Here is a 22,448-nt window from a genome sequence, read left to right as displayed (position 1 = left end):
TTGTTTGTGTTCAAAATGTAGAAAAATGAACATAATAAGCGAGTACACCATGAATCCATTTTTCAAACCGTGTTTTTAGCTTGTCCTGAATCACTAGGGTGCACCTACAATAAGTGTTTATATTCGGACTATTTTAGATTGCTTCGGGGGTACCGCGGCAGAGTAACCCAGTACCTTTGTGATTCTTCATAGACATAAACAGAGAGAAGTAGTTCCGGCTACAATGTTCTTCCGCAAGACGCAAGCAGTTCTGTTTAGTAACCGCTAGAGCGTCAAAAGTTCCCTACTGCAGCTTTAAATCCACAACCTAATAAAAGTAAACAATTATGCATAAAAACAACTAATTCACAAGCCTCTCTGTAGAGTGCCATACAGGAATCTAGTGGTTACACCATGAAATTAACTTTTTCTTCTTGCTCTCACCAGGAGGTGCTATTTTGTCTTCATTTTAAAAGCTTAGTGTCTATTTTAATGGATTGTACAAAATCTTTTTACAAAATTGGTACTATTTTCAATAGCAAATATTTATCAGAATTGTTGCATTAATATGAATTCGGACCATTAAATTATCTCAAAATACAAAAGAAAAAATATGATTGAACAAAAACATATTAGATTGATTTTACTGAGAAAAAGAAAGTTACATTTCAGGTGTCCATGAGTAAAGACCATGAGTGTGGCTCCCAAATGAGGAGTGCACAAGGGTTAACAACAGGGACGTGAACAGCATGAGTATGAGCATGTGCTTGAGTCTGAGCCACCAGTGAGACCACCAAGTAGCAGACCTAAGAGTAGTGCGGAAGAGTCTGATGAAGGTCTCTGCATGCTCATGATTGTATTCATCTGCTCGCTGTGTTGCCTCATCATCAAATTCACAGTTTCATCATGTCTTTTGTTCATGTTTTCTATCATCTTTTTAAAAAGCTTGTCACTTTTCTTTTCTGCTTCCTTATTTTTCCTCTTAAAGTCTTCTATCTCTTTAGTCATCCTGTCAGCCTTCTCCTTAAAGCCCTTCTCCAAAAGAGCAGCCTGCTCCCTCAGTTTACTGTCCATACCACGCTCAGCCTCCTCTCTCTGAAGTATCATCTCCTCATCCATCTTCTTCTTCATTTGCCTCAACCTCTCTTCATTACTCTGTCTCTCTGCTTCCATTTTCTCAACTAATTGTCTCTGTTTCTGATCCTTGGTGTTTATTTCTTGAGCCAGGAGAACAGCCTTCTCTTGTTGCTCTGGGAGAAAAAAAAACAAAGAAACAATATGAAATATTACACTCTGCTGTGTTTAGCTCCAACCTTAAACAAACACACCTGAACCAGCTCTACAGAACCACTTGAAAGTCATAGGCAGGTTGGGAATATATTATGCAAGATATGTTTACTCTGAATGTAGTTTACACACATACTAAATAAAGTCATAACTTTAACAGCACATTATAAAAAATAGATCATGTTCTAAGCTATGTACAGAAAACTACTTGTTGAGTCTACTTAAACCTTGTTATTCTGCGGCCTTAAAATTAAAATTTACCTTGACAATAAACAATAAAATAACTCGTATTAGGAAAAAAAATAACTTCGATGCTCTGCTGCCTTAAAATTATTATTAACATTAGAGTGAAATAAGCCAAAATTATGAATTCACTAAAGTTGTTGAAAGTATTGCTTCCTAGTTCAGTCAACAAATATTGTAATTCTAACAAGTAAATCCATGTCAAATTTTTATTTTAATTTATGTCGAGTTCACTCTGCAAAGTTTTCAAACTCCTCGGATCACCGTTTTTTCACACTGCCTGACTATCTAGGGTAGCATTCAGCTGTTGCTGTGTTCAAATTGCATAATGGATTGCCTACATGGGGTTTCACATTGCATGACTTCAAAATAGGAAGAATCGCCGACAGCTCTGTCTGGTCCGCAAACTTTCACAACAATACACACTCAAGAAATGATAAGGAAATAACGTGCATTAGACCGGAGTTCTCAAGCGAGACTGGAATTATTAAATAGCCCGCAAATTGTCTGTAAGCTGATTTCCAGCCATAAGGAGAAAAAAGAAAAACAGATTATGCAGAAGGGAGATGCAGGGAACAGGGATTGGGTGTTCTGCAAAGAGAGTTGGAGATAAATCATTTAGCAGTAATTTTTATGCTGATGTTGTGGCTGGTCAAGCAAATGTTTGTGCTTTTTTTCTGTATGATATAATTGTTCATATATCTATTAAAACACTGATATTCTGGTTTATTACTCTTCCCCGAACTTCTCTCTGCCCATATCTTAGTCTCTCACTGGCTGCAGGTCATCAGGGATGTAGTTTTCAATCAGTACTCATTTCACATAGCGTGATTGTGAATCGCCATCAGCTCCAGATATTTAGCATGCCAAATATTTAGCAGGCATCAGCGATGTGTCGGTGATTCCCTCAGATCGCGTGTTTGATAATACACACTGCGTGATTGTTGATCGCATGAACAAGCACAGGTCGGTGAGTGAAAAATCATGCAGTGTGACATCAGCATTGAAATCAATTGTTTAAACTTAAGCACATTTGTTTCCCCACTTAAGTATTTTTTTTCAATTAAGACAACTCGTTTCATTCCAGTTTTAATTATTTTATATTGCAAATAATTTGCTATTTATTTTCATATATAGAAATATATCAACTGCAGTGATGCACTACATGTGATGTTGTTCATATGTCTAGGCTAAAAACTGCTTGCTAAGAACTGTTTTTGCGATTAGTGAGCCAATAACTTATTTCAACTAGTATTCATATTTTTTATCCAATTATTGATGAGTTTCGAACAGCTGTACAAGATAAGCAAGATCATTTACATCCAGCCAGTTGTACTCTCGATTTCGTGTTGGGATCCAGATCACCCTGTTGAGTTTGTATTGAGATAACTGCCTGGATGTACATTACCCCGTTCATAACTCCAAAAGCTGAAATTGTATTTTCATAGCTAACACTAAAAATATATTTAATGCTGACCAAGAAAGATGAGGATCATAAAAGGAAATTAATATTGTTTGATTAATATTACTGTAAAGAGTCCATTCACTGATGTACTGGCTTTCTACACTATTTGGTGATACAGTTGCATTATTATGTTCTGTTCTAGGATGTAGCAACCTCTCACCCATGATCTTTCTCTCTTTCTCTGTCAGTTTTTTGTCAGCTTGCAGAATGGCGTTAGAATCCACAGATTTCTTCTTCAGAAACTCTTCTAGTGTGTCTTCCGCCTATGGACAAAACATGTGATATTGTGAAAACTGCTACAACTATTATTATTGCTACATGATGATTAATACTACTACTACTACTATTAATATAAATGAATGATTATTGTGAAGAAAATGCTAATGCTCTCACTACAAACTTCACACACACAAAAAGACTAAAACTTCAACAATTGTAGTGAATAATAATAATAATAATAATAATAATAATAATAATAATAATAAAACAAAAATAGTGCTAATTACACTTTGGCAGGAGTGTCACAGTTTGGTTTTACATTGAAAATGTTTTTCTAGCCTTTTGGACTATCCAAATGAGTTCCATTGATGTTTAACTTTAAAGGGATAATTCAAAAATCTAAATGATGTCATTAATAACTCACCCTCATGTCATTCCAAACCCATAAGACCTCCGTTCTTCTTCAGAACACAGTTTGAGATATTTTAGATTTAGTCCGAGAGCTCTCAGTCCCTCCATTGAAACTGTGTGTACGGTCTACTGTCCATGTCCAGAAAGGTAAGAAAAACATCATCAAAGTAGTCCATGTGACATCAGAGGGTCAGTTAGAATATTTTGAAGCATCGAAAATACATTTTGGTCCAAAAATAGCAAAAACTACGACTTTATTCATCATTGTCTTCTCTTCTGTGTCTGTTGTGAGAGAGTTCAAATCAAAGCAGTTTGTCATATCCGGTTCGTGAACGAATCATTCGATGTATCCGGATCTTTTTGAACCAGTTCACCAAATCGAACTGAATCGTTTTAAACGGTTCGTGTCTCCAATACGCATTAATCCACAAATGACTTAAGCTGTTAACTTTTTTAATGTGGCTGACACTCCCTGAGTTCAAACAAACCAATATCCCCGAGTAATCAAGATAATGGAGTATTCTCAAGTGGATTAATGCATATTGGAGATCGGTTTAAAACGATTCTGGACACGGAAGAGAAGACAATGCTGAATAAAGTCGTTGTTTTTGTTATTTTTGGGCCAAAATGTATTTTCGATGCTTCAAAATAATCTAACTGACCCTCTGATGTCACATGGACTACTTTGATGATGTTTTTCTTACCTTTCTGGACATGGACAGTATACCGTTCACACAGCTTCAATGGAGGGACTGAGAGCTCTCGGACTAAATCTAAAATATCTTAAACTGTGTTCTGAAGATAAATGGAGGGTACGACATGAGGGTAAGTTATTAATTACATAATTTTGATTATTGGGTGAACTATCGCTTTAACAGAGTTTGCATTAGTAGAAAGATTAAAGACTCTAGCTTCAATATTTGACCAATGTTTTAATGAAACATTTTGCAGTAAAATTAATTTAGTAATGTATGTCAGGAGTGCAATATAATAAGTCTGTATGCGTAATTTTTGGATTAGTAATTCACAACGTATTCATAGTCAGTCACGTCTGCAGCAGTATATTTGTATTCACATAGATTCACTGACTTATAGTCAAAAGATGCATATACATGGAGATATATAGATATATTAACACGTTCACTTAATATTTCTTCAGACAGAATCATAATTTCTATTCATTTTCCACTGATTTATGCGATCTGATGAAACTTAGCCACTCCCTGTGCTGTCTCTCTGTGTTTACTCTTCCGTGCTCATGCTATGACTCACACAGAAAGGCAATTTGTTGGTGAAGATGTCAATATTATTAGTTATTAGATATGTACAAGGAAGAGCACAGGAAACGCATCACAGGATGATGGGGCGGGACGTGATGCATTTCTGCTGCTCTTCCTTACATATCTGACCATAACAAAATACAGATAAAAACTTTTACACAAAGAGCAAAGATACGCAATACCCTGCGTTCAGAGTCTTCATCAAGCTAGACAACAACATGTGCAGCACATTCTAAGTCTCTATCCCAGAGAGACAAAAGCGGTCTGACCATAAGTTTCTGGCCCAACGATGCAAAAGACATTTGTAACAAGATTAAGTTCTGACGAGCCAAACTTCATTTCAATGTACTTTTTATCTTTGTGTTCCAGATTAACAACCTTCAGCACTGACCTCATGGCCTCTTTACTGGTCGTTTTCTCCCGTCTTCCCACTCTCTAAACTTTTCTACCATATTTCCATGCCCCTTTCTTGAGTCTTTCTCAATTCTGACTCTTTAAAGTGCACTTTTTCAACAAAATGGCTTAGAATGGTGCATAAGTATGGAAATTGAGATGCACATGTCTTGAATAAGGACTCATCAGTATTTAGCAAGAAGGAACCAGGATTCAAACCAGGAAACTATTTAAAGTTGATTTCTCTACTCGTAATACACTGTATTCCACATTGTATAAACACTATGAATATTATAGGAAAACAAGAAAGTCCTCTTATAGATTTAAAAAAAAAACAGGTGTGGTGTTGCAGCAATTTTGTTAAATACTGATACTCACTTTGACTCCCTTGTTGGCTTGAGTTTTGTATTTCTTTACAATTTCTTTGAGATCCTGGGAGAAGAGAACATAACCACCAGCTATGGCATAAAAACCTTTCTTGAGGTTTTCGGTCATTGGTGCAGAGAAGGTTGTCAGGAGATTCTCACATCTTTTCTTTGAAGCCTCCTCATTTTGGTCCAGGTATCCATCAAAGAGTTTATTCATTTCTTCCTGTAGCGTTACACAAAATAGCAGACACAGAAAACTTTTTAATGGCAATTTAATATAATCTAATGGCATCATCAAATGTAGCTCTTGATTCAGAAAGGGAGACATGATTAAAGCCAAAACACTGTGTCTCATTCACCAGTAAATTCTTAATTTTCTTTGTAAATTCTTTTCTTAGAGACACCATTGCACATGTGCAGGCTGTGTGAAGAAGCCTGTTGCTACTCTAACCTGTACAATCCATCAATAAAACAATATTAAGACAGCCAGATGTGCAATAATTCTGGGCAATTGTTTGTTCACATGTTTTGTTTTGTTTTGCAGAGCAAACCATCAGCGTACACTTTTGGTAATATAAATACAAGTAGTCCGTGTCCGCACTGTCTGTGTACGCATCCGGATTGCTCAAGCGGATGCATATACAGGCTTAACAAGTTATATTTAACAGCATTACATAATTTAATTACAAAAGGATAGTGCTCTCAAAATTAATGCATTAATGCATGCAATTAATCTTTTCGCTTTAACACGTAAAAAATATTTAATGCAGTTAAATCAGTGGCGGACCTGGGGTTTGGCCACCCCACCTACAAACTGCTGCTTCTGTCTCTTTTATTCTTGACAACGAATGCATTTATTTAGACACCAAATGTCTTTACGACCACATCAAACACGAGACTTTTCAGCAGAGCAGATCCTCCCTAAACGCAAAGTACCCATGTAGAGTAAGATCCCCGAAAGAGTAGGTACCCAGCTTGCTCTCAAAGATTATTTAATTTTAGTTTCATTTTTGAAATACGGACACATATTGGCTATATAATTTAATTGGTTATTTTTTTAATCGATTGACAGCACTACAAAATAAATGTAACTGTAATCTGTTAAGAGTTTCTGAGAAAAATGTGTAATTAAGCTACAGTTACTTATGAAAATGTTAAAGATTTCAAAAGGGTTACTTTATTAAAAAATCTAGGATATGCTATATAGTATTATTTTGTTGCTTTGCCTGTTTTGATGTGCATGATGGCATTGGAGCACACCACATCTGCTAACCACATCAATGCACATTGCCGTTGATAAGATGACACCATGGTAAGTGATAAAAATGCATTCCAGTGCTTTAAAATTAAATTATTGTAATCTTAATTCAAGTGAAGAAAAGTATTAAAAAATATAATCAGTTAAATAAATAACGTAATTGGAATAGTAACACTACTTATTACATTTAAAATAGAGTAATTTGTAATCTGTAACATATTACATTTCCAAAGTATACTTCCCAACACTGTATATATGTTCTCTTTCTGTCAGTCACGTTGATGTTATGTTGATATTAACATTTGAGGTCTCAACTTGGGAGGCCCAATCACCTCTGAGTAATATAAAAATGGTAAATGAAGATTGGCATTTGCATGCATTCCATGGTGGACATAGTGTTTAATTTAGGAACAGATGTTGATGGCTGCATCAGGGATGGCCTAAAGTCCTCTGATAATGATGACTCTGCTGTGTTCACCTCGTCTGGGGTGGTTGCTCAATCGGAGTTATACTTGAAGTTAACAGCCATGCTTGCGCGGGAATCCGTGAGAATTGAGCTGGAGATGAACCCACTGTCTTGCTTTGAGCCTTTGTGGCTGGATGATTGGTCGCTGAGGCGGGACAAAGTGCACAGCCACACTCTGCCCCAGTCCATTTATTCCCAGAGGTGCATGAGGAGACCACAATATCCTGGAAGGATCATTTTACTGCCCAAAACAGATCTATGATCTCTTCTATCTTCACTACTCTCGAGTGGTGGAGTGGCCAGAGACTACGTGGAGGTTTCTCGACTGAAGAGGTTGTCTGCAAAACACCACTACCAGTGGAATCGCCCATAGCTAGCATCCAAGGCCTGTAAGCTGAGATCAGCATTCACTAATAAGGCTTACAGTTCCACTGGACAGGCTGCCCTGCATATACAATGGCCATCCTGTAGGTACATCAGGCCAAAGTACTGAAAGAATTCTGCAAGGGTAGTTCTAAGCCAGGATTGATGCATGTTTTGCAAACCGGCTGTGGCCTCTGGGCAACTAATGTCACTGTGTCGGACCCGGGCCAGGCAGTGTCCATCATGGTGGTCCAGGAATGACATCTCCAACTCAACCTGGCCGAGATGAGGGGTACCGTCATGCATCATAAGGCATTCATTAACCCACTGGAGTCATATAGATTACTTTTTGGATGGATGGACAGGCTTTTTGGAGCTTCAAAATCTCAGACACTATTCACTGCCATTACAAAGCTGGGAAGATCCATGGGCCAGTTATTCAAAAAGCTTAATCTGGATCAGAATGATCTGGATTTGAAATCAAAGATCAGGATCATGGTTGTCCTTCCTGCCACAACCCTGAACTACCTACTGAATGCTGGGCCCCAGCTAAAATCTTCGATATAAACTTGAATGAGTGAGGCTTTCTTGTCCGGGGAAATGACATGGCATCTAAATAGAACTCACCAATCTCAATCTTCAAGACCAATATTTTAACTAGAGGGTGGTTGCACACTGTGATGTGGTTAGATGTGTAAATCACACAAATTATATATTTTGTGATATAAAATACATATTCTTGAAAAACAATAAATTGCAGTAACACTTTATCTTGATGGTCCCTTTTGAACATTCTGTTGTAAATAAGGACCGTTGCACCTACATGTCTACTAACTTTCAAAAGAGTATAAGTAGACTGTCTAATATCTGCTAACTCTTTCTTGTGATGATCTCCCAGCAGACATTCTACCGACTATAAATAACTATGCAAGTACATCAACTTATTCTAACCCTAATCCTACCAGTCACCTAATAGTCTTCGAACACTCAAGAGTTATTAGACATGTAGGTGCAACGTTACTCATAGATAACAGTATGTGCTAAAGGGACAATCAAAATATGTTAATTACTGGGCATCACCTCTAGACATTTCATGTATGTCCCCTCACTGTCCTTAAAGGAACGCTTCATGAAGGTTTGTGTCGCCATGCTGCTAAGACGTTGGTGTTCTGCACACACATCACTCAGTTCCAGAGGGAAGGAGTCCTTCAGCTTCTCCATTCCACTCTGGTACACCTGAAGGCCCTCCTTCACTGCAGCCTCATTCTCAATCACTGACACAGTCAGCACAGCATTCTCCAGAAATGGTATTTGGCCACTGGAAATTGTTTCTACATATGTCTTCACCAGCTGGCAGAGTACTTCAGGGAAAGAGAAGGGTCAAACACAGGGATATTAATAACATGTTGTTCAGAAAGTGCCATAAACATGGTCATTACTGAATTGGTAGCTCTTTTTTTAACTGGAATTTCTAACATTTAACAATAAAAGATTATAAGCTTACATTGTGTCTCCCTTTTCTCAGTTTAGCGCTATTAGATCACAAATATTTGATTTAGAAACCATAATGTCTCCCTAGGGTTATATTGGCATTATTGTGCAAAGTGCATACAACCTAAAAAAAAAGTTGCTTAGGTATTCAAACCTAAACATGGTTCAACTAACAACTAAAGCAAAAAAACATGGCTCTTATTTCTACTACTGTGTTGAGACATTCACTGAATGAATATTGTCAAAATTATCTTATTCTGTATTAAAGTATTTTTTCTTTATTTATTTATATCTCATATATTTTCTTGAATCACCTCTGCCTGTGACTATGTATCCATCTTTCAGCTTTTTCATTTCACTCTTGTCAAAGATAAACTTGCAGAAACTATATGTGACCTCAAGGAACTCAGAGGAAAGGTCAGCAGAATCCAAGCTCTCCAGACGAGACACTTTCTCTGAGGTGGTTGGAAATGGGAATGTAAAACAATTCCGGGATGGGAAATAATTTCGGATGCATTCTCTTGCAAGGTTGAATTCTTTAACTGGTCTTGAATTGCCTTTAAAAGATACAAAACAGCTTTTTGTAAAAAGAGATTAGCAAAATACAGCATTGTTGGTAATTTGTCCTTTGCTTCAGGGCAAAATTCCTTGTCAGGAGGTGGTAACCCATGATCCTGGAATACCACCAACACTGCAAATTATGAATATCACCTTCGTCCGATACATCCATTTTAGATCTTGGTATCTCTTCTAATGAGCTGATGACCTAAATCAGCAGTTTTGGGGCTAATTAAGTGGTAATTTGTTGAGAACAAGTGATGAAAAATAGCTAGGAAAATTTCAACACCCATAATACACTGTCCAAAGTACTGTTCAAAGCCACTCACAGTTAGTTTGCTTCTATAGGAAAGACTTGACCAAAGTCAAATTGGTAAAACAGGAGTTTTTTGATGGGTTGCCATGAAGATTTTTAGGTGTGTATATGATAAGAAAATAGTTTTTGTCCAATGAAATTGTAACATTTTATGAAGTAAAACTCTGGGGATAATGTTCATGTGTTCCTATCCTCATATGGCAGATACTGGAAACAACACAAGCATTATGCTTGCTTCAGTATGTGTAGTAAATCAAAAAAACAGGCCAAAGATACATGCAGACTTTTTTACTTGAATGCCACTCTTAAATGTTCTAGTGAGTAGATAAACTTGGGGGAGGATCTAAACAAATAGGGCACCTTTCCATTACCGGTTGAAGGCAGGGGTTGTTCCATTGTGACATCACAACTGACCACATTCCTGAATGGCTTGTTTTGAGACACTGATTCATGTAGAGAATGACACACTTTGTGAATTAATTTTTACCACAATAAAATCACTTGTGTAAAGGCACTGTGGACACATCAATATCTTCAAAAACAAAAAGTTAACACTGCATAATAGGTCCCCCTTTAAAAGCTCAATGTAAATATTACCTGGTTTCAGCTTCAAGGCGAATTCTAAGTATTGGTCATCGGTTACAGATTTGCCTTTGATTTTTTGTTCCAGGGTGAAGTCCCTCACAACCCAGATGAAACTAGGGAAGAACTTAACAAACTCAGTGTCATCTTCATCATCAGATGATTTGACCTTGATATACTCAGTCAACTCTGTTACATATCTGGAGATAGTTTAGGTTTGAACATTCAGCAAACAGAGAACTTGGTCATTTAAAGGAACACTGGTGTTTTAAAGTGTTTTACAGAAGAATGATTAATTCTTTGACTCCTGGTGAGCTTCATATATCATGTGTAAGGTGGCCCCTTCCTATTGTTGCAGCCTCACTATTTGGGGTGGGTAACTTGTATAAGTAGTGACCACTGCACTTAAAGTGCCCCATCATGCTACTGTATTGTTTCCTAATTTGTATCTAGCATGCATCCAAGTAAAATAAATTAATAAAAATCTGATAATATACATTACAGTATCTAAAACGGGTCTCCATCTCTGCTGCTAGAGAGCTGCTGTCCACCAGATGTTAGCTCCAACCCCAACCAAACACGTCGGAACTGGCTCCTGAAGGAATTCAGGGTAACTTGATAAGTACAGACAAGTGTGTTGGAGCAGGGTTGGAGACCTCTGTTCTTGAGAGATTCACTCAAGGATCTGTTGACTCAAATCACCTTTAAGCAGATTGCGTTAATCTCAATCTAAAAACAACATAATCCAGGCTTGTTCATCTTAATCAAATTTAAGCAAGATGGTCCAAAAAAGTGGGTACTGTCCCATCTTTAATGATTAAGTGTTTTGCAAACCCCCCACCACCCACCACACACATATAAGGGTGTGTGTGTGTGTGTGCAACAACACAAACCAAACCCTTCCAGGCCTCAGCTACAACTAGTTTTTTGCGGGGCGAGTTAAAGTACACATTGCAGCCAATGAAGAAAAACATAGTTTGTGCAGGAAGTAAAACTGGAATCGAATGACTAATTTCAGGTAGAAATGGTTATTGTTTTTTTTGTTTTTTTGGAACTGTATTTGTCATGGACTTTGATTTTCTTTCCTCTAATTAGTTTTTCTTTTTCTTTGAAACTATGCAGACCTTTAACATTGACATACTACACTGAATGCCTTATCTGAAAAAGCATAATTGGGGAACTATAATTTTAAAGACCGATCATCTGCTGTATCAGAGTGTGCCATACTTGCCAGAATATTTATTAGTCTTTACAACTTGGTCTTACTGCTTTGAATGCATATAAACAATAATTTATGAAACCATGAAATATCAACAGTTTTATGATCTAGGAATGGAAGGATACTGCAGTTCCTCAATAGCCTTGTTGTCAATTGTACCTTGGCTGTTAAGCACTAAAGTGCTACTAAGAAGGACAGCCAGACAGAAGATCTTGGTATCATGCTTTGAATCCCCCTGAAACAGAAAGTATACAATCATTTGACAAAGAATGGCATTACATAAACCACTGACAGCATAGTGAAAAAGACTAATTTTCTACTTCTAAGCATATTCTGGAACCATGCACACCCTGATGGCATAATATGTAAAACCTAACACATGACGGTAGTGAAGTCCAGTTTGTGAATGAAAAATTCATTTGAACCGGTTCACCAAATCTGACTGGACCTGATTTATGTCCTGAGTCGGCACTGATCCACAAGCCACACAATCTGTGAACTAGGTTTTTTTTTTTTTAAATAAGTCCAACACTACAGCTCAAAATCAGAAAATAATTCAAAAACTTAGTGAGGTATGTCATTGCTAACTCTTATTTCCAATTGTCCTACCACAGCATTTCTAATGTTAACAGCACACTGAACTGAGAACCAATACCAAGAACCAGTGAGTTCACTGAAATTTGAAAGATGAAGCTGCATGTAATGGGTTACACTTTTTTAAGATGTATACACTAATAAAGTATGTACAATTGTCACTGTTGGACTTTTTAAAATCTTTTTAATTACCATAGACATTAGGGTCTTAATGTGTGGTGGTATTTACTGTGTGTATGAATATTTGCACTCTGAATCGTAGTGGTTATTCATCGTGTGTGTGTGTGCATCAAATTTGTAGTGGGTTTTGTTTTTGCTATTATTTAATCTGCCCTACTTTTTTTAGACACCAGCTCACTGGACAAACCTGGCAACCTGCTTCCTTTTTTAATACTATGCCCATATTTGGACTGCGCTTCCTTCCCTGCTAATGTGACTTAATCTGTTTATTAGAACTTGTCACCATGCAACACCTTTCTGCCCATATTTGGGCGATCCTTCCTGTCGTTGAGTTACTTTATTATTGCCCCCTTGCTGCTGATGATTTGAAATTAGCAACTAATAGTTTAACAGCTGGCCATGCCTTGGTGGAAGGAGATAAAAACTGGTTCTTTAAGCGAGAAAAGGAGAAGATGCCTTGTGGTGGATCTGCTGCCATTGTGTTCAAAGGACTGTCCCGGTCTGCAAAGGAAGGCCAGGTTCTTAGGGCCATTGTCTATGTGTTGGTGTTCATTGTGGTTGCTTGCTTCTAGCCTCAGCAATATCCATCCTGTGGTTCCAGTGTCTGGTGCTGTACTCAAACCTCTCTCAATAGCCGTGTTTCCACTATCGAGCTAGGACCAGGCGTGCTAGTGCGTGCCAGGGCCAGTCGCGTTTCCACTGTCACTTCCGGGGCTTGATCGTGCCTCGCCGGGGCTTCCTTGGGGCCAACGGCCAGGTTTTTTCGGCCCGACGAAATCCTTGGGCCAAAGCGGGCCAGCTGGGGCTAGAGGAGGGGTTACGAACAAAGGCGGAGTTTCTCCACGTCTGGAGAGCGTCAGCGCGGATCATTTCAGAAAGAAAACAACTTAAACACCAGCATTAAAGACTTTTTAAAATCAGTTGAGCTCAAAACCCACTCTTAGTCAGCAGCGAGTGATTGAAATAACTTGATCCGATGTGGATTACAATCACTAAACCAGGCAGAAATATTTATAAGCGATGTAAAAGACTATGCACGATAAACATTAACATTACCATGGTAAATATGACCGCTTGGAGAAATCAGACGTCAGCATCTTATTCTCTATCACAATTGTGTATTTATTAAGTAACATTTTATCTGTCGTCTTGTTTCGTGAGTTTAGCTCCACGTTGCATATCATCAAAATATAATCATGATTTTTGTTCGGGAGCTTTTATAAAAATAGAGTCTGCGCTGTGGATCATTTCAGAAAGATAGCCGCTATAACGCCAGCATTAAACGCTTTATTTAAATAAGTTGAGCTCAAAACTCACTTTCAGTCAGCAGCGAGTGTTTGAAATAACTTGATACAATGTGGATTATAATCACCATACAGGGCAGAAATATTTATAAGCGATGTAAAAGACTATGCACGCTGGGCATTAACATTAAACATGGAAAATATGACCGCTTGAAGAAATCAGACGTCAGCTTCTTATTCTCTATCACAATCGTGTATTTACTAACTTATATTATCTATCACAAGCCTCGTCTCGAGAGTTTAGCTCATGTTGCCTATTAAAAAAATATAATACTGTTTTTGTTCGGGATCCTTTATAAAAATAAAGATATCATTCATTCTTAATGTGACGTATAGGCCACTGTGACTACAAATAAACAGAAACAGACTCTACTGAATAAGCAGGCTATTTTCATAAGCGTTAAAAATAAATAAATAAAATATAAAGTGTATTTATGTGCGATTAATTTTGAGTCTTGATAAATTAAATCATTATGATCAATGTATCACTTATTCTATAGTTAAAACATCCATGCTTTTGAATTTGAATAACAAAGCATGCAAACAAACGGCCGCTTTTATCATGTTCGTTTTGTGATCGCGCATGTTCCAGTGACTTATTTCTTAGTTTTCTGATAACTTCTCTTTGTTAGTGAAATAATGAGGTTGCATGACGTTGTTCTGAGAGGCGTGTCAAGGGCGTGTTTTAGTGACGAGCAGCGGAGCTTCAAGCTCCCCTGTGGAAACCCTGCGCTATTCTGGCCTCGGTGCTACTGGCCCGAGGCTATGAGCCCCGCCCGGCCCGCTTTAAGCCCTGGCTCGCACTGGCCCGACAGTGGAAATGCGGCTAATGCTCACTAATGTTGCCTGAAGGGCTGTAACTATCTTATCGCATTACAATGTGTGACCTCTGCTATCTTTTGTTTGTGCTCTTTTCTAGCCTCTGGCTTATCCATTTTGGGGTTCTGGGCTCAGTGCTGCTGTGAAGACTGCCTTTTTTATGCTGGAATCTCCATCAATGTTTGATGCCTGGAGTATTGAAAGTTCTCCTGTGGGAGGTTGAGGGAGGACCAGTGCTGCGACTTACCTAGAAGCCTCCATTCTCTGAAGCTTGACCTTTTTAAAGGGTTATAGAGACTTTATATTATATTTTCCTTTACATTAGTATTTAGTGCTTACTGGACCATTAATCAAGTATTTCAACCTTTGACTGTCTGTTAGGTTTCTGGGACTGGAGTCAATTTAACGTTGGTCACTAGGTGACACCATTAATTTGCAAACAATTAGTTTAGTTTTTTTTTTATTTTTTTTTTTATAAACCATAGTTAACAAATTAGTTCTTCACTCATTATCTACATAATTAAACAATTTGTTTAATTAGCGCATTTGTACAGTTAGAATTATTTATTAACATCTTAAACATAAATACAGATTAGGTCATGGAAAGCAGGAAATGTCATATTTAATACTTCATTAACATAGTTTATTAGTACTTATAAAGCACATAAGTGTTTTTCACAAGTTCATCAAACAACCGCAGTAAGAATATTTCATCAAGCACGGTGAGTAATGGCTTTGCCTGCTATTGTTATTTGCACCCCTTGCCACATGTACAGTTTATCTATCTCTGTCGCAGATGAGGGATTCACACATGATAAATGCAGGGAAATAGTTAGGCTGACAGAGAAGATTTCAGAATTCAAGACATGCATCCAAACTTTAATTGAGGACAGTAAGAATGTTAGGGCTCTAGATCCGGCTTTGGATGAGTCTAGCTCAGGGATTCCTGTATATTGTTCGGTTCCGGCAACAAAGCCCCTGCAGCAGGGCAACTGGGTGACGGTGAGGCAGCATAGTCGTGGGTCAAAACACCGCTCTTCTGTTCTGATCAAAACATTAAACCGGTTCTTCCCACTCAGTGATGCACCCACTGAGAAACCTGATGAAAGTGCTCTAGTTATTGGTGATTCTATTGTATGGAACGTGAATATAGAGACACCAGCCACCATAGTCAAATGTTTACCGGGAGCCAGAGCGCCTGACATCTTGGCAAATTTAAAAGTGCTGGCTAATGCTAAACGTAAATACAGTATGATTGTTATTCATGCCGGCGCTAATGATGTTCGACTTCGCCAGTCGGAGATCACTAAAAATAACTTTAAAGAGGTGTGTGAACTTGCAAGCATGATGTCAGAAATTGTAATATGCTCTGGTCCCCTCCCTGCTTACCGTGGTGATGAGATGCATAGCAGATTGTCATCACTCAATGGCTGGATGTCTAAGTGGTGCCCACAGAATAACATAGGTTTCATAGACAATTGGACAAGCTTTTGGGGCAGACCTGACATGTTTAAAAGAGATGGTCTTCATCCCTCCTGGGGTGGCGCCACTCTTCTGTCTAGAAATATGGCAAATAGTCTTAGTATTTATACTTGACTAACTGGGGCCCAGGTCAGGAAGCCGACAGACTGGCTAAACCGACCGTCTGCTAGCTGCCTCCCGTCACAGAGGTCAGTTAATTCTCAGCACATAGAGACTCTTTCACCTAGATATCACACTATAGAGACTGTGTCTGTTCCCTGAACTAGATAATACAAAAAACGTCCAAACCAAGTTAAGATTAACAATTTAATTGAGGTTCAACAAATAAAAAACAGAAGCAATATGGATAAACAAATGATAAAGCTTGGCTTATTGAATATCAGATCCCTTTCTACGAAAACACTTTTTGTAAATAATATGATCACTGATCATAATATAGATGTACTCTGTTTGACAGAAACCTGGCTAAAACCTGATGATTACATTATTTAAAATGAGTCCACCCCCCAAGATAACTGGTATAAACATGAGCCGCATCTAAAAGGCAAAGGTGGAGGTGTTGCTTCAATTTATAACAACATTTTCAGGATTTCTCAGGGGGCAGGCTTCAAGTATAACTCATTTGAAGTAATGGTGCTTCATTTAACATTATCCAGAGAAACAAATGTTAATGATAAATCCCCTGTTATGTTTGTACTGGCTACTGTATACAGGCCACCAGGGCACCATACAGACTTTATTAAAGAGTTTGGTGATTTTACATCCGAGTTAGTTCTGGCCGCAGATAAAGTTTTAATAGTTGGTGATTTTAATATCCATGTTGATAATGAAAAAGATGCATTGGGATCAGCATTTATAGACATTCTGAACTCTATTGGTGTAAGACAACATGTTTCAGGACCTACTCATTGTCGAAATCATACTCTAGATTTAATACTGTCACATGGAATAGATGTTGATAGTGTTGAAATTATTCAGCCAAGTGATGATATCTCAGATCAGTATTTAGTTCTGTGCAAACTTCATATAGCCAAAATTGTAAATTCTACTTCTTGTTACAAGTATGGAAGAACCATCACTTCTAACACAAAAGACTGCTTATTAAGTTATCTTCCTGATGTATCCAAATTCCTTAGCATATCCAAAACCCCAGAACAACTTGATGATGTAACAGAAACTATGGACTCTCTCTTTTTTAGCACTTTAAATAAAGTTGCTCCTTTACACTTAAGAAAGGTTAAGGAAAACAGTTTGACACCATGGTATTATGAGCATACTCGCACCCTAAAGAGAGCAGGCCAAAAAATGGAGTGCAGCTGGAGCAAAACAAAACTAGAGGTATTTCGTATTGCTTGGCGGGAAAGTAACATATCCTACAGAAAAGCATTAAAAACTGCTAGATCTGATTACTTTTCTTCTCTTTTAGAAGAAAACTAACATAACCCCAGGTATTTATTCAATACAGTGCCTTAATTAACGAAAAATAAAGCCTCAACAAGTGTTGACATTTCCTAAGACCACAGCAGTAATGACTTTATGAACTACTTTACTTCTAAAATCGATACTATTAGAGGTAAAATTGCAACCATTCAGCCGTCAGCTACAGTATCACATCAGACAGTGCACTATGGACCCCCTGAGGAACAGTTTCACTCATTCTCTACTATAGGAGAGGAAGAATTGTATAAACTTGTTAAATCATCTAAACCAACAACATGTATGTTAGACCCCTATACCATCTAAGCTCCTAAAAGAGGTGCTTCCAGAAGTCATAGATCCTCTTCTGACTATTAGTAATTCCTCATTGTCATTAGAATATGTCCCCAAAACCTTCAAACTGGCTGTTATTAAGCCTCTCATCAAAAAACCACAACTTGACCCCGAAAGAACTAGTTAATTATAGACCAATTTCGAATCTCCCTTTTCTGTCCAAGATACTAGAAAAGGTGGTATCCTCACAATTATATTCCTTCTAAGAGAAAAATGGTATATATGATGATTTCCAGTCAGGATTTAGACCGTATTATAGTACTGAGACTGCTCACCTTAGAGTTACAAATGATCTGCTCTTATCATCCGATCGTGGGTGTATCTCTCTATTAGTTTAATTGGATCTTAGTGCTGCGTTTGACACAATTGACCACAACATTCTTTTGCATAGACTTAAACACTTTGTTGGCATCAGTGGAAGTGCATTAGCATGGTTTAAATCGCAATTATATGACCGCCATCAGTTCATAGCAGTGAATGAAGATGTATCATATCGATCACAAGTGCAGTATGGAGTACCTCAAGGCTCAGTACTAGGGCCACTACTCTTCAAGCTTTATATGTTACCCTTGGGAGATATCATCAGGAAACATGGTGTTAGCTTTCACTGTTATGCTGATGATACTCAGCTCTATATTTCTTCACGGCCCGGTGAAACACACCAATTTGAAAAACTAATGGAATGCATAGTCGATTTAAAAAACTGGATGACAAGTAATTTCTTACTGTTAAATTCTGAAAAAACAGAGGTGTTAATTATAGGACCTAAAAACTCCGCTTGTAATAAGTCTAACACTGTCTTGATGGTTGCTCTGTCAATTCTTCGTCAGCAGTTAGGAACCTAGGTGTGCTATTTGATCGCAATCTTTCCTTAGAAAGCCACGTTTCTAGCATTTGTAAAACGGCATTTTTCCATCTCAAAAAATATATCTAAATTACGGCCTATGCTCTCAATGTCAAATGCAGAAATGTTAATCCATGCATTTATGACCTCAAGGTTAGATTATTGTAATGCTTTATTGGGTGGTCGTTCTGCACGCTTCGTAAACAAACTACAGCTAGTCCAAAATGCAGCAGCAAGAGTTCTTACTAGAACCAGGAAGTATGACCATATTAGCCCGGTCCTGTCAACACTGCACTGGCTCCCTATCAAACATCGTATAGATTTTAAAATATTGCTTATTACTTATAAAGCCCTGAGTGGTTTAGCACCTCAGTATTTGAATGAACTCCTTTTACATTATAATCCTCTACGTCCGCTACGTTCTCAAAACTCAGCCAATTTGATAATACCTAGAATATCAAAATCAACTGCGGGCGGCAGATCCTTTTCCTATTTGGCGCCTAAACTCTGGAATAACCTACATAACATTGTTCGAAAGGCAGACACACTCTTGCAGTTTAAATCTAGATTAAAGACCGATCTCTTTAACCTGGCATACACATAACATATTAATATGCTTTTAATATCCAAATCCGTTAAAGGATTTTTAGGCTGCATTATTTAGGTAAACCGGAACCGGAAACACTTCCCATAACACCCTATGTACTTGCTACATCTTTAGAAGAATGGCATCTACGCTAATATTTGTCAATTTCTCTCTTGTTCCGAGGTCACCGTGGCAACCAGATCCAGTCTGTGTCCATATCAGAGGGTCACTGCAATAACCCGGATCCAGTACGTATCCAGACCAGATGGTGGATCAGCACTTAGAAAGGACCTCTATTGCCCTGAAAGACAGTGGAGACCAGGACAACTAGAGCCCCAGATACAGATCCCCTGTAAAGACCTTGTCTCAGAAGACCACCAGGACAAGACCACAGAAAACCGATGATTGCTGCAGCCTGGAATTGAACTACTGGTTTTGTCTGGTCAGAGGAGAACTGGTCCCCCAACTGAGCCTGGTTTCTCCCAAGGTTTTTTTCTCCATTCTGTCACAGATGGAGTTGTTGGTTCCTTGCCGCTGTCGCCTCTGGCTTGCTTAGTTGGGGTCACTTCATCTACAGTGATATCGTTGACTTGATTGCAAATAAATGCACAGACACTATTTAACTGAACAGAGATGTCATAACTGAATTCAATGATGAACTGCCTTTAACTATCATTTAGCATTATTGACACACTGTTTTCCTAATGAATGTTGTTCAGTTGCTTTGACGCAATGCATTTTGTTTAAAGCGCTATATAAATAAAGATGACTTTGACTTTGACATTCTGCATGACCATATTGTACATCCCTAATCCTACCCAATACTTTAATTTAACAACTACCTTTTAATAATGACCTCACCCATATTAATTCATGAGATTCGTTAAATTTTTTATAAATTTCACAAGGTGGCAAATTCATAGGATATCGTACAAAATTGTATGAGTGAGCTAATATATGAATTCGGACGAATTAACCACCTCGTAAAATGAAAGTGATGTGACGTACAGCCAAGTTTGGTGACCCATACTCCGAATTCATGCTCCCCATTTAACCCATCTTAAGTGTACACACCCAGAGCAGTGGGCATCATTTATGTTGTGGTGCCCGGGGAGCAGTTGGGGGTTCAGTGCCTTGCTCAAGGGCACCTAAGTCATGGTATTGTTGACCCGAGACTCAAACCCACAACCCTATGGTTAGGAGTCAAACTCTCTAACCATTAGGCCACGACTTCCCCACAAATTACATATGAATTGGCAGTGAGATGGTGTTGGCCTAGCCTCCAAAACTTTTCAATAAACTAACTGTTTATTCGGTTAAATATTTTTATATAAGTTATATGTTTGTCAGTTAACAGGCACATATGAAGAATCCTGTTCCTTCTGAATGCAATGATTTTGATTTGAAATTATTCTTCACATTACACCAATATGGGGTGGATTATCATCACCTTGTCCACATCTCCGAGTCCCTCAGTGTCCAGCAGCACCAGAGTGGTCCCTGCTTTAGTGGGGTGGGGTAAACACCACATCCAGATGCCCTTTGTCTTAGATTCAATAGTGCTGCCCAATTCAAATCCTAAAGAAAGAGCAAAGAAACATGGAACACTGAAAACATGCATAGTTCCATTAACCTTCTTTGAATTTTAGTGCAGAGTAGTTAATTATTTAGACTACAGCCCTATTCGGACTGGACTAGCTTTCTAAACTACGTTTGAGTTTCGATTCTTACCACCTGACGTCTATGATTTTCATGTACCAATTCGTATGGGACTAACAGCTCCGTGTTTATTACAGAGGTGGGAGGGTCTGATTTGTGAATCTGGGCGTCACAGAGATCACGCGCTCCGTATGTGTGCATTGCATTCATTCAGAATGATTGCCATTAGTATTATTACACAATAAATACTAAATGGCTAGTATAGCAAAACCATGTTAATGTGTGGTTCCTTTTTTTGTGTGTATTAGGCTAAACCTACCGTATGTTTAATTTTCATAAAGGTACATATGTAATTTAAACATCATGTAACTGAGTGAATAAATGAATGTGAGTAATCTTACCTGATGCTGATATAACAATAGACGGTATTAACAGTTTACATGATCTTGCTCTTGATTTTATTATTTTTTGTTATTTTTATTATTATTTCTTTGCCGGTAAGCAAATGTATCAAACATGCGCACGGTAAGAGCATCTACATTAATTCAAGTTGGCCAAAACACACAAGCGTTGTGAAATAAAATATCACCGGCAATCACAGACATTCGCATTCGGACGGGATCAGTTTTCTCAGAGGATCAATGAGTTTGCTGAAAAACAGTAGGTAATTTGCTCTGGAATTATCACAGAGGTTGTGGGAGAAAAACTAACGTAACAGATTCGGACGGAATTAAAATCACCAAGTATGTCTGTGAAACATGTTTCTCTAATGACCCCCTGTAAAAAGTTTGAGGCTGATGTCTTAGATCTAATTCTAATCAGTAGTAACTGTCATTCAATTGCTCTTTGAATGTTGCTGCCTGTTTATGTCTAACCTGTTTGTTTCCCTGCGAGGCGGTTCATCAGGTAGGACTTCCCGGTGCGGTAGAGTCCCACCACAGCCACCACCACCACTGGCTGCTCGATCTTCTGCAGGATCTGCAGTGCTGACTCCTTGACACACATCTTCCCATCCACATCATTGTCTATCAAACACACTGGACTCTGCATGGTCACTGGAGTTATAGCTTAAACACACACACACACACACACACACACACACACACAGTCACAAGTTAATACTGTCGAGATGTTCTCATAACGTAAACATGAGGCCATTTTTACCTCAAAAGTATATCACAGCAATGTTCACACAAACACAAACACAGATCTGATTCAATATATAACATACACTTATTTATAGACACAGATCACTCTTTGAAGCATTCTTTGTTTACATATAAGGTTACAACACAGTACAGAAACTTAGTGA

At 38.1% G+C, this 22,448-nt stretch overlaps 1 protein-coding gene across 1 annotated transcript; it reads right to left on the bottom strand.

Annotated features, from left to right (window-relative positions):
• Positions 1–636: 636 nt before the first annotated feature.
• LOC127969185 (guanylate-binding protein 1-like) lies at positions 637–22,209 on the bottom strand. The gene is made up of 9 exons (XM_052570974.1): positions 22,012–22,209; positions 20,928–21,055; positions 12,024–12,133; positions 10,695–10,879; positions 9,538–9,780; positions 8,813–9,093; positions 5,656–5,868; positions 3,135–3,237; positions 637–1,229 (listed from the first exon to the last, which is right to left on the bottom strand). The coding sequence occupies exons 1-9, from the start codon at positions 22,184–22,186 to the stop codon at positions 706–708; spliced, it is 1,962 nt and encodes a 653-aa protein (XP_052426934.1). The 5' UTR covers positions 22,187–22,209; the 3' UTR covers positions 637–705.
• Positions 22,210–22,448: the final 239 nt, after the last annotated feature.

The sequence above is a fragment of the Carassius gibelio genome, chromosome A4, assembly GCF_023724105.1.
Source record: "Carassius gibelio isolate Cgi1373 ecotype wild population from Czech Republic chromosome A4, carGib1.2-hapl.c, whole genome shotgun sequence".
Taxonomy (NCBI): Eukaryota; Metazoa; Chordata; class Actinopteri; order Cypriniformes; family Cyprinidae; genus Carassius; species Carassius gibelio.
This window is presented reverse-complemented; position numbering and strand designations above follow the sequence as displayed.